Consider the following 12,217-nt stretch of genomic DNA (forward strand, 5'->3'; position numbering starts at 1 on the left):
TTTAAGGCGATTGGCACACAGGCTGAAGGCTCCAGCTGTTCTCAGCCTGTGTATTTTTTTTCAGGCTGAAAGAAGCAGTTCTGCTCCACGCTCTGATCCGATTCAAATCAATGCAGCAGATCCGCTTCTCTCAGCCTGCAAAAAAATACGCAGATAGAGCCTTCAGCCTGTGTGCCTATAGCCTTAAAGTACAAATCATGTGCACCTTTTTTAGAGCGGTAGCAAAACTAAAATACATTTCTATAAATGCATTTATCCTTTGCTACAATTAGAAGATATAGGAAACTGCAGCAGCTCTATTTCCCCAGGCTCTCACAATTACTGTACATTGCTGCTCTCAGCTCCTCTCATACAAGAATTCAGTCATTTTCATTATATGAAAATCACTTTCCCCGCTTTTCCTATAAATTTCAGCCTTCCATTGCCAATTTCCTTCAAACAGGAAAAGGTTAATATAATTACATGCTGCGCTGGAAAGGCAATAAAAGGTGGGATTTGTATTTGCAAATGACCAGCTTTTCCAAAATATTGAATAAAGCAGGATGCCACTATCTGCCAGAAGCAGAATATGAAATTATAGAACTTTAATGAAACGGAAATGCTCTAAGTCAACTTTCTCTGATGGGGAGCAAAAGTTCTGGCTTTAACTCATACTGTATGTTTACAAAATGTGTTATAAAGAAGGGAAGACCTATGTCTAGGCCCCCTTTAAAATGAATAGAAATTTTTTTCAGATCCTAAAAAAAGTAATTTGTAATAAATATTGCCCTATGGTATAAACCTGACTCCTGTGGTTCTACATCTGTTGCAGAACTGAACCATAACAATGACTGAAAATTAAAGAACAAAGAAATGCACCGGCAAGGGGATGCCATACTGGATACCTTAAGACTAGCTATACTTGCACTTGGGTAGTAGAGTAAATGAGTATTCTACTTTCTAGACATGCATGAGCTGTGGAGGAAGGAAACCAAGGTCGGAAAAGAAAAAGATGAAAAAGAAAAAAGTTATCAATTAAATTCTCTGGGGGTTCCTAACATACTGACTTCCTTGGAAAACCTCACTGCTCTGATAACTATTTTAGAGCCAATTACATGGAAAAAATGAAAGCAGGTATAATTATCAGCAGTTTAGCTCAACCACAAACTCAATTGCCAGGCAACTTGCCTAATGGAGAAAGCAATGCAGGAGTGAAGCGCAACAGTAACAAGGTGAATAAATCACAATCCAAATTGAATAAACGCCTGTGCTAATTAGACAGCAATTTCAAGGGGATGGACTGTAACTGGCAGTTTGACACAGTTGGAAATTCTCAGTGCAGTCTTGCTTTTTCAGGCTTATAGGAGTAGTAGTTTGATGGTTACTTGTGGCATGTATGTTTATTAAACAGAACTGAATGCACTCCAACCAGGGACAGGGAGACTATTATCAACAAAAAATGTTTGCCAAGGCCCTGAGTGATCTATTTTCTTCAATAAATACATATATCATTTACATATGGGTGGCCATACACAGGCAGATTGAAGCTGCCGATATCGGTCCTTTAGACAGATTAGGCAGTTTATCTGCCTGTGTGTGGGGGACTCCGATTGGTCCCCCGATCGATATCAGGCCAAAAATCGGCCTGATATCGATCGGGCAGGTTTGTTTTTTCCCGGGATCGAGGACCACATTGGCTAGTTGATGCTGCCCTACAACCTGTCTGCCCTAGGGCCGAATGTTTGGATTAACCCAATATTGCTCTACCATTAGTGGGCATATCAGGGAAAGATCCACTCTCTTGGCGACCTTGCCAAACGAGCGCATCTCAGTGTATGGCCACCTACTAGGTACTGTCAGATTACTGCTCTATCTGTTCTTTAATTCCTGCTTTGCTGGCAGCCCTGCCATAATTAGCCAGGACACGGGAAACCAATACTTTTAGTGTAAAGGACAACTGTATGTATTTAAAAAAAACAAAAGGGGGGATTTAAATTCTTAAATAGAATTGATTATTTTCAGTATAAAAGCCAGTCACCTTCCATATGTGGTTCTTTATATATGTGTGTGTGTGTGTGTGTGTGTGCTTGTGTCTCAGAAACAGCAACCCAGAAGTTCTGGTCACATTCAACCCTTGCCTCATTCTGATTAGCTCATTAGTATAAAATACATTTCTAAAACAGCATTGGGTTAAAATATAAGCAGCATCATAAATAAGACAGCATGGGAGTAAAAAGTGCTTCAAAACTTCATTAGAATCATAGCTGATTTCAACCAGTAAAATCAGAGCTTTGCATAATAACACTGATAAAATGCGCTTTTGTCCTGCTACCCCAAATGTTTCAGCAATGGGGTTAAACTGAAGAATCCAGGCTGATAGATGCAGAGACAATACCATTGGCCAGTCTATGCCTGTGGCTTTTTCTGACTCCCAAACAAACAAAGAGCATGCCAGGATCAGATTTTGATCTTCCCTTTTACATTTTAGAATCTGATTAATTGACTCAATTCAGAAAGACACTGGGTCGCCACTACTCAGATATACCAAACTACCAGAATCCGCTATTGAACTGCTGGTTTCAGAATTCATTAGCAAATATGTGGCTCTGTTCGATATCTAAGCCTTCAAAAGAATGCAGGTTTAGCACCATATACTTGGTCTTGGCCACAGTAATACATGGCTTGTTTTGCATATAAATGGCACTGAATGTGGCTTTTGCCCAGTTAGATGGGCATCCAACTTTCCAATGAAATGAGCTTCAAAAGTGCCACTTGCTGCTTCCATCAATGGCAGGACTCCACTTGTCGTCAGATCAGCCTGGAACTCTTCAGGAACTGAATCAGGACTTTATATACAAAATTGTACTGAGAAAGAGTCTGAACCATCAGCATCCTCTGGTGCCGCAGCATGTCCAGGACTAGGGGGATGTCCAGCATCTGAAACAGAGTAAACCAGGAACTTCACATCATTTATGTTGCAGGGACACTAGTAATGATCTTATCTCTAATGAGGCTAGAAGTGTACTGCATAGTAATATGTCAGGATATAACGGTACCACAAAACATCTTGTCTACCAATTTGTTTTTGCCTAAAAGCGATATAAGAATATTAACAAATTGTGCAAAGGGATATAAGATTAACAAAATAAACACTTTGGTAGTCCAATGGAGACTCCTGAAAGTGGCCACATTAACAATAAGACAACACCAAGACCTAAACTTGGAAATGTTTATAATATCTGTAAAGCACAGTGTTGGATAAATACGTTATGCTATGAAGGACACATTACTATAATTGCTAGCAAAGCTACTATTATATGTAGTAATGATCTTTCCACTCATTAACATAGTTTGGTTCCTCAGCCTCGCATAGTAACCAATTCTTACCTCATTATGTTCCAAACATGCAATCATAACTTCAGACAAAATGATCACCCCTGTCCGACCAACACCTGCACTGCAATGCACAAGCACAGGGGGATTTGGGCTATTAGGGTTGATTGTGCTGTTTGTGTGGCGGCGCACAGACTGGATCTCTTCCAAATAGGCTACAAGAAAACAGAATTAAAAGACATTAGAATGTTTTTGTTCGAAGTACACAATCTCAGATTTATTTATGTATTTGGAGCACATAGAATGGAAAGTATTGCTTTTATCTTTCTCTTCTGTATTTTTCAGCAATAAATCAGCTATGAGTCATAGTTGACTGAACTCACAAAGGAATCCTTTCACATCTTCTGGATGTCCATGTTCTGGCCAGTCAGTATACTGAAGGTGCCACACTGTCCTCTCCTGGCCAGACAGAAGGTGTTTTATCTTTAAGCCAGTGGTGGCATAGCAGCCAGAGTCAGTTCGGAACCGGGTGGTGATCTTAAACCTCCCATAATTGACAGTGTTGTGCCTTGAGCCAAGTCTTGGCCAATATCGATAACTTTTCTCACGACCGCCCTCCTTCAAAAAAAAAAGAGACAAAAAACGTTTAACTACTGGCATTAGCGCAGGGATGATTGTCTTATACAGAACTGTGAAATTCTGGTTTCCCAAGAGAGGGAAAAATTTGTAAAGTCTGCTAATAACACCTTTAGCTAGCAGGCACTTTGTTTTTTAATTTTCTTAGAATTTGAAGGGAAATATTACTATGTGAGTATACAAGCTTTCATTGCAAGAAAAACCAACATCCAAGGCGTTTGCATAGCCTGTGTATAGAGGTTATTATCATTAATGAGATACCATAAAATAATGCTAGAGTAGACAATCCCCTGCAGAAAAGTAATACAGTACAAGGTGGCTTTAAGTATATATGCAAACAAAAATAATTTAAGGCTTAAAAAAAGAGAATCAATATAGAAGTAGAATATGGAAGGAAGGACTAAAAGGATGACAACTAGCATAGTTCTACTATTTCTGATAGTTCTCTTTCCTTTCTAAAATATTTATAGGTAAAGCTCAGCCACTACTCTAGACATCTCACTTTTCTTAAATCAGGAACTTACTTCGTCTAGCGTTACCATGGCGATTATGGCAATTCCCTGCTCCCAGACCATCTGCCAAAAATCTTGGCATGTGCTCTGAAGTGGGCCCTGTGTGGCAATGTAATCCCACTCAACTCCACCAACTGTCATCTGCAGAAACAGACAAGCATTTCATACACAGCTACACAAAGGAAATAAGTATATCCATGCTTCATGTTATAACTTTCAAAAGATTAATTTGTTTAGATCAGTGTCAACAAACTACCCTCTGTAACTCTCACCATCTTGGTTTTTTTGTTAAAGTTTTGCTTTACTGTTTTTACATTTAAAAAGAGAGAGAACAGACAAGGTGAAGTTAAGTTTCTAAACCCAACTTCTTTCTATATTATTCTATCTCTCTTATACAGTGGTGTAACAAGTCCAAGCCACTATTGTTCATCACAAAAAGGGTCATTCCTGTTACACGGCTGCTGTGCCTGTTTGTGGATTGGCCAGCCAGCTGTCCCATATTTTTTCAAACTTGGTTGGACAGCCACCTGCCATGTGTCAGTTTAATCTAAAAGCCAAGAGTAGGGGCTCTTTGGCCTTCCATGTCAATATGATTGTTTTCTTAGCAAAGTGAAGAAGTTGTTGGAGGCACAGTCTATCACCAGATGAGAAGCTGAAGACTTCAGCATCTTCCAGGAGACAGAATTTTGGGTAGTCTCAGCAAGGTATCCACGAAGGTAAGTATAGACATCCAGAATGGCTGAATCTTATGGCAATTACCATGTTCTACATTACAATTTACACAAACATCTGGATGTCCCTGATACATCTGTGCCAGCCTATGCGGCATTAAACTTTGTGTGTATGTACCTATCCCTGGTTGAGATGTTAATTTCAGGTATCTGCTCATGTACATCTTTCCAGGTTCCCTCGTCCAGGCAGGGAGGTCCTGGGCCCATTTGAGACAGAAATGTTTAATAACGTTGGTCAAAATCTTTCTGTAGTAAAATAGCATAGAACCAGCTGAGGGGTTTGGAAAGATGGGGCCTACGTAAATAGCATTCTGGTTTAATAGGATCTGGAGGGCATAAAATTGTTTGTTGCTGTTTCAGATTCATCTGGCATAACTTTGATAAATTATTTTAAAATGTTTAGCTTTGAGATTCATATCCCGCCAAGACCTTTGTACATATCTCACCTTAATGTGGGAGGCATTGATATAACCAGTGTTGTTTTCTTTGGTTGGAACCAGCTCTACTCGACTATCATCATAGGGCAGCACATCCTGATATCGATTTCGTTCTGCGTTCTCAGGAAGACGTGCTATGGAGCACTCACTGTCTGGCAGTCTCTTCTTGCCAATCTGCTCATATTCAGTGAACACCATGCCCTGCTCCAATCTCTGTTCCAGCAGTTTACACTAGGAATAAAAAGAGGTGGTCAATATGTTGCCATTTCACTCAGGGATATCAAACATCACATGAGATATCTAGCTTATCAGTGGTTAGAATCAGTCCTCGTTCCCTTGTAGGTTCGGTAGAAACAATTCAGCTTGGGTCACAAAGTTTGCCAATTGTACAGTTAGATTTTTTACACTCTCTAATCATGGCACAATGATAAATAGGTTTTAAAAGAAGGAGATACTGCCATGAGGAGCAAGAAATGCACTTGAATTTTGCCAGACTAGAGAACACAGTTCAAAATAGGGCTGGCCTCCCATTTTGATTATTACTACTCCATGTATAATGGGTTTTTTAAGCTCCTTCCTTCATATCAAATATAAAATATGAATTATAGCATATACGAAGCATAATGACTTATTTTGTAGCTAAAGGTAACCGTTATGTAAATATAAACACTGTTTGCTTTTCGAATTGTGCAGAATTAAGTTAGTACTTGAATGCAGTACAAGAGCACATTGTAGTATTAATGCATAATAAGGTTTTAAGATTTGAGTGTAGTAACCAACAGATGGCTTGATAGAGTTGGTGGACACCATTTCACACCACCGAGTACCATGCAAGTGCTGTATGGTTACCTTTAAGTCTTGATTTCCAGACTTACAATTCTAGAAAACGGATATGACCTATTACATGGGATGCTGGGAGTAACAGTTCAAAGTTAAAACATTTACAGAATTATGGGTAATTACCCTGTCATCATTTGAAGCTCTAGAGGGTTCCTCTTTTTCTTCATCTGGTAACGGCAAACGGGACAAAGATAAACCATTCCATGCAGCCATTTTCAGAGGACCAATTTTTTTGACTTCCATTCTGGGGCCCTTCTTTATTCCCTAGAGAAATAATGTTACTAGTTTTAATATTACAATTCATATTATAGCAGGTAAAGCAAGACAATAGCTGAGCAGAAAGATGGTGAATTGCAATTGTTACATACAAGAGTTGAATACATGCTCAAACAGCAGCATTCCAGTTCAATATTATTCTAAGGATAGGGTAAGGATAATTCATCTCAAATAGATTAGGGGCTATTAGTGAAGAAATCAAGATACTCTACAGGTCTACAGTCCTGTGAAGGTCAAATACTAGGAAGAAGAAACTGCCTTGCCTGAAACATCATTAGAAAGGAGGAAAATAGAAAAAGCTTTAAATGTATCCTGTACGCCAGGAGGGCTACAACAATGGAGCTGTCCTGGAGTAGTACAAAATATGTGAAATTGACCAACCTTATTTGACCAGATATACTAATCTATTCCTCAGAACAGAAAGAAATCACCTGAAACTATTTTGTCCATTACCAAGCTTCAAAATCCTTAGAAAGGCCAAGTGACAAAATATATTGGGAATAAGTTAAAATACAGGATACACAGTCTACTTACTCCAGAAGGTGGCAGTCCTTCCACAATATCCTTCTTTCCTGAGAGGACATCAGACACTGGCCTCTTTTTTACTTGATCCTTCTTAGGTCTATACCTTATGCTGACTGCAGTGAGGTCCGATTCAGATGCTGAAGGTGGTATGTTGCCCTCCCCCCTCCTATTGGGTTGAAAGTCACCAGAAAATTGCACTGGGCTTACACCTTTAAGCCTCATCTCCTTCTCCACCTCCTCTTGTTTTTTGTGTTCATATATGTGAAGATGGTTGGCAGGAGCAGAGCTGTATGTGTCAATTGGCTCCAGCTCATCAGGGTACGTTTCCATTACAGTACGCAGCTGTGCCCTATCATAGAACAAGGGGGCTTGTGTAATGCTGGTTCTGTTATCTTCTTCAGCCTCTTCATCATCATCCTCACTGCTGTGAATAAGCATGGTGGCATCTGAAAGTGACTTCTTGTGACCATACCCTCCTCGTTCAGAGTCTTCACCCTGCTCCTCTTTGGTTCTTTCCATAATGACATTAGTCTGAGATTCACTTGACAGGATTCTCTGCGGTGTTCCACTGGAAGAAGATGTTGATATGGTCCTTTCTTTCACCCTCATGCCATCAAAGCTATGAGTTAAACCTGCAATTTCAATGCTGTTCCTTTTCTGAAGGTGAGCATGACGGGCAGCTGTCAAGGGTTCGCTTACTTCTTGAAGAGAATGAGCTACCGGCAAGCTGTCTTCTTGAAACATTTGTACAGAATGGTGAACTCGTCTGGTGATGAGATCAGGATTGCTGCTGCTGATGTGGTGTCGAGTAAGATCTGGGGTGCTATTTGCTGGCCTTGGATAAGGATATGGAGGAGGAGGGCGATACACCTGAGTCTTCATGATGTTCGAAGAGGTGTAATCCTGTACTTGAAGTTGAACATTGGTTAACTCAGGTACACTCACTGCTCCTACAACTGGACGCCTCTCAGCTTGATATGGATAGGGGGACTGACTGTGAAAACTATAATTCAGGTTAAAAGGATAGTGATTGGACTGGTGGGGAGTGAACTGAGCATGCTCCCGAATTTCAGGTTGGCTATAAACCAATGCATCAGGCCTGCTGTAAGCATAGGAATTGCCAATGTTGAGATTTCTCATTGAGTGGCTCTGCCTCTCTGAATGCATCATGCCCCTGTTCAGCTGCCTCATTACAGTCTCATAATCTGGTGTTGGCCTATAGGAGGGTGGGATGAGTGCACTGTGGCGGTGCGAAGGGATGTACTCTGGTCTCATGATGTCACTTCCTGTGATGCTAGGATTGGATGACATAGGTGAAGGCTGCATGTAGTGTTGCGGAGCATTCAGAGAATTGGTGCTGTGTGCACTATACACACTTCCATTGCGAATTCTTCCATTGTAATCATGTGGTGTTCGATCAAGGCTAGTCTGGGAGTGGTAATAATATCCATTCTGACCGCTTACAAACATTGGGATATTGTCTGCAAGAATTAAATGATAAATGTCATCATCAGAGAGATGGTACACTATATATTATTTATCTGCATTGGCAGGTTAACACAGAAAAATCATATACAATACAACATGTTAAGATAAGACATTTGATGACATTCATATAGCAAGCAGATGCAAGTGACCCTGCAGCTTTAAAACCTAAAAATATCTTACGTTTCGCTAGCTACTTTACTGCCAAGTTGGTCCTTTTATGCTGAGGCTGCAAAATTTGTAAACTTTGCAGCTCATCTTCATCTCAGAATTCAGGCTTAGGATCAATAAGCAACCTAATGCTTTGTAATTTCTGTCAAGTCAGGGCTCAGATAGATTTCAGAGGTCCATTTATTGTGACATTTTAAGTATTAACCCATGAAAAATAATTTTTCAGTATTTTTCTGCTGATGGTGTGCTGAAAAATGTCTGTATGGACCCACCACATAAACAATACTAATTTTGTTATGGGACAGAGGTCAGGCAAAAACTTTTGGGTTATTTTTTATCCCCTTCACACTAAAATATAATAGCTGGTAAGGGAAGTAGACAGAAATATAGCTAGACAGCTGTCCATGAACATCTTCTTTAAAAAAGTATTCTAGGATGCAAAAGTAATAACGCAGTCCTTAAGTAGGCCATACATGGACCAATAAAAACTGCAGACAGACCAAGTTGGCAACATATTGGCCTGTTTATCGACCCTCCAACTGGCCAGATATCAAACAGGCAGTTTTAAAAATCCCATCAGGGTGAAGATCTCAGCGGCTCGTCTCAATTGCCTGCTTGCTCTGAGTTGTGACCTCAACGTCCTTTTGTTTGTCAACCTCGCCAAATGACCATATCTTTACATGTATGGCCAGTTTTAGTTTTGAGGTCTTGCTGGAACTAAAAGCTTAACAGACATATCCTAGTGTCCAATGTGCTTATATTATGCCTAATGCAGTTCATACACATCAAACATTACTCACCTTGGGAAGAAGTATAAGGCTCATAATGTCCATTATAGTGCATCTGGTGTGGAGGCATCATGTAAGGCTGATGCTTGGGCTAAAAGAAAGATACAAGGCCATCATCTGAAAGGCATAAACAGTACAGTAGAGTCTGATAAACTCGCCAGCAAAAGGCTCAATTTCCTTACCAGTGAAACTCTGGTTGAGGATCTCCGACGAACAGGATTAACAGTCTGAGATTGTCTAGTGACAAAATAGAGAATATTCATTGCTTGTTCATTACATCATCAACATGCATACAACTGCAAATAAAAGGCTCTGGCAGTAATAAACACCTTTAGCAATTGTACTGGGATCAATGCTGAAAGCGTATATGAAAGGAAAAATATAACCAAGAGGAGTGTTGCTTAGGTATGACAAAATATTTTGAAAATTTCAAAAATATGTACTGGAAAGTTTTTGCCCATGCAGAACCCTTGCAGTTTCTGTATTACTTTCAATAATTTTACCAATTCAGTTTCCTTAAGTGAACATCTTTTAGATAAGGTATAGTTTTCCTTCAAATGAAAATATGCACAAGCATGGACAGGTTCCTTGTAATCTTTAGAAAGGTACCCACTAAGGTTTAATCCCATAGAGAATTTGCAACTTTTTTTGGCTTCTTTTGCCTAAAATGAAATGACTCGGATGAAGCTCTTGTTGTTTAGCATCAGCCTTATGTAATTTTCATGCAATGCCATCTTGTCAATTGGGAAACCAAGAGTCATCCGTCTGCTTTGCAGGACACAGACCAGCACTGAGCAATCATGCAAGAACTGGAGACTGGAACTGGAGTCAGTTTGCATGCTACAGCAATGAGCCCTCAACTTCTGTCTCTACCATCTATCTACTATCCATAATCTCCACCACATAAGGCACAACAGATAACTACATTGTGGCCAACATGTGTTTCATAAAGTTTTTCTATTTAAAAAAGAAAATGGAATTACAGGATCTAACCTAAACGATGCAAATTTTGCTACAGTATCACATAGACTAAGACTAAGAAAGCCATAGGTTGTAAAGATACCAGAGCTAAAGTGATCTTGATCAAGAGTATATTTTCTGGTTACTCTGATAGAACCTAGCCCACTGTAAGGTTAGCTACAGGGACTGTTTGCGAGGACAGGACAAAGAAACTAGAACCACCAGTGACCCACAGCTGCTAAACCCAGTACATCACGACTCAACTCTTGTCAAATCATTGTAAAAACATTTGGTTTATGAAGGTTTTCCTTCATCCAGATCATGGTCTAACTAGAAGAAGTAAATCTAGAACAACTGGATTTGCTGATTAATCATTGATCTTGTCTGTCACATTTCTAGAAAGTGCAAAATGTTTAACCGGAAAACAGTAATTTTTTAAGCTTTTTGGAGGCAGTTCATAAATATGTATATTATCTTATATCTTATGAAACTAGGTTATATAACCATTCCATGAATTTGCATTGAAAATAATTCAGTTTAAAAAGTTATATTTGTATGCGTCACTTTTTTTTATATAATAAAAATAATACATATAAATAAAAATATGTACATACACGACTATAGAGCAAAAAGAACTCATGTGGATACACCATTCATACCATGCTTAATTGTAGCTAAAAAAAATTGTATATATTTATATTATTTTTTTCCACTTTCAGACAGAAACAAGCTTCCTAGCATCAAACATGGGAACAACAAGGGTATTGACTGTTGACTGTAGTCATAAATAAAACTGGGCAGTACAGTGGGACTGACGCAGACCAAGCTCTTGGAAGCAGGTCACCACAAAAGGAGAAAAGTCTCTCCTGTTGGACAGGATGATTGATAAATCCTATTGAATACCAAGCAGCAGAACACACGATGAAGCAAGAAAATAAACTTTGAGCAGCTGATTAATGCACAAATCATATGAAAAGTAGAAATAAGCTGTAGGAACATGCTTTCCCTTTAGATAAGCAGCCTCTTGGAGCAGTGTGAATGGTACAAAAATTGCTCAGGCTCACCCTTTAGGAAGAGAAGGACGAGACAGTATTGGAAAGCGTTGAAGGGAAAGGAGAAAGGGAGATTTCTGAAAACCTTCCTTAGAAGTAGGAGGAGACTCTGGCGAGTCCCTAAGGACAAAGACATGCAGAGGTCAAAAGGAAAACACAGAAACTGATGACAATAATCATAGACCTGTACTTTATATAGCCAATCCCTTAGCGACCTTTGTTGGTTCCGATGTTCTGTCCATGACCAACAAATATAAAATATAACCTTGGCTCTTTACTTTTTAGCTGTAATGTGACTGGCTCAGCTTTGAATGTTACACACAACATAAAGAGCTAGGTTTATCAAAGTTCAGATTTGTTTTGACATTTAAACCTCCCATTTGTCCTGCAGATTGTATGTTTTTGCATTCTGTGAAAACTTTTCATGTAATATTTTGGCTTAGATATCAAAGTGTCTCCCAGCTTCCTCCCTTTGTCCTAAGGGCCAAACAG

At 39.4% G+C, this 12,217-nt stretch overlaps 1 protein-coding gene across 2 annotated transcripts in view; it reads right to left on the minus strand.

Annotated features, from left to right (window-relative positions):
• Positions 1-1,913: 1,913 nt before the first annotated feature.
• ptpn21.L (protein tyrosine phosphatase non-receptor type 21 L homeolog) overlaps positions 1,914-12,217 on the minus strand; it is a 34,018-nt gene continuing 23,714 nt past the window's right edge. The window contains exons 11-20 of one of the 2 annotated variants that reach the window (XM_018230399.2): positions 11,738-11,845; positions 9,896-9,950; positions 9,726-9,804; positions 7,279-8,750; positions 6,592-6,732; positions 5,638-5,859; positions 4,473-4,601; positions 3,696-3,930; positions 3,367-3,527; positions 1,914-2,916 (exon numbers count right to left, since the gene is read on the minus strand). In XM_018230399.2, the coding sequence (XP_018085888.1) occupies positions 2,788-2,916; positions 3,367-3,527; positions 3,696-3,930; positions 4,473-4,601; positions 5,638-5,859; positions 6,592-6,732; positions 7,279-8,750; positions 9,726-9,804; positions 9,896-9,950; positions 11,738-11,845 (2,731 nt within the window). In that variant the 3' untranslated portion in view covers positions 1,914-2,787. The remainder of the gene's footprint in view (positions 2,917-3,366; positions 3,528-3,695; positions 3,931-4,472; positions 4,602-5,637; positions 5,860-6,591; positions 6,733-7,278; positions 8,751-9,725; positions 9,805-9,895; positions 9,951-11,737; positions 11,846-12,217) is intronic. The other variant, XM_018230398.2, reaches the window with a different exon arrangement.

The sequence above is a fragment of the Xenopus laevis genome, chromosome 8L, assembly GCF_017654675.1.
Source record: "Xenopus laevis strain J_2021 chromosome 8L, Xenopus_laevis_v10.1, whole genome shotgun sequence".
Taxonomy (NCBI): domain Eukaryota; kingdom Metazoa; phylum Chordata; class Amphibia; order Anura; family Pipidae; genus Xenopus; species Xenopus laevis.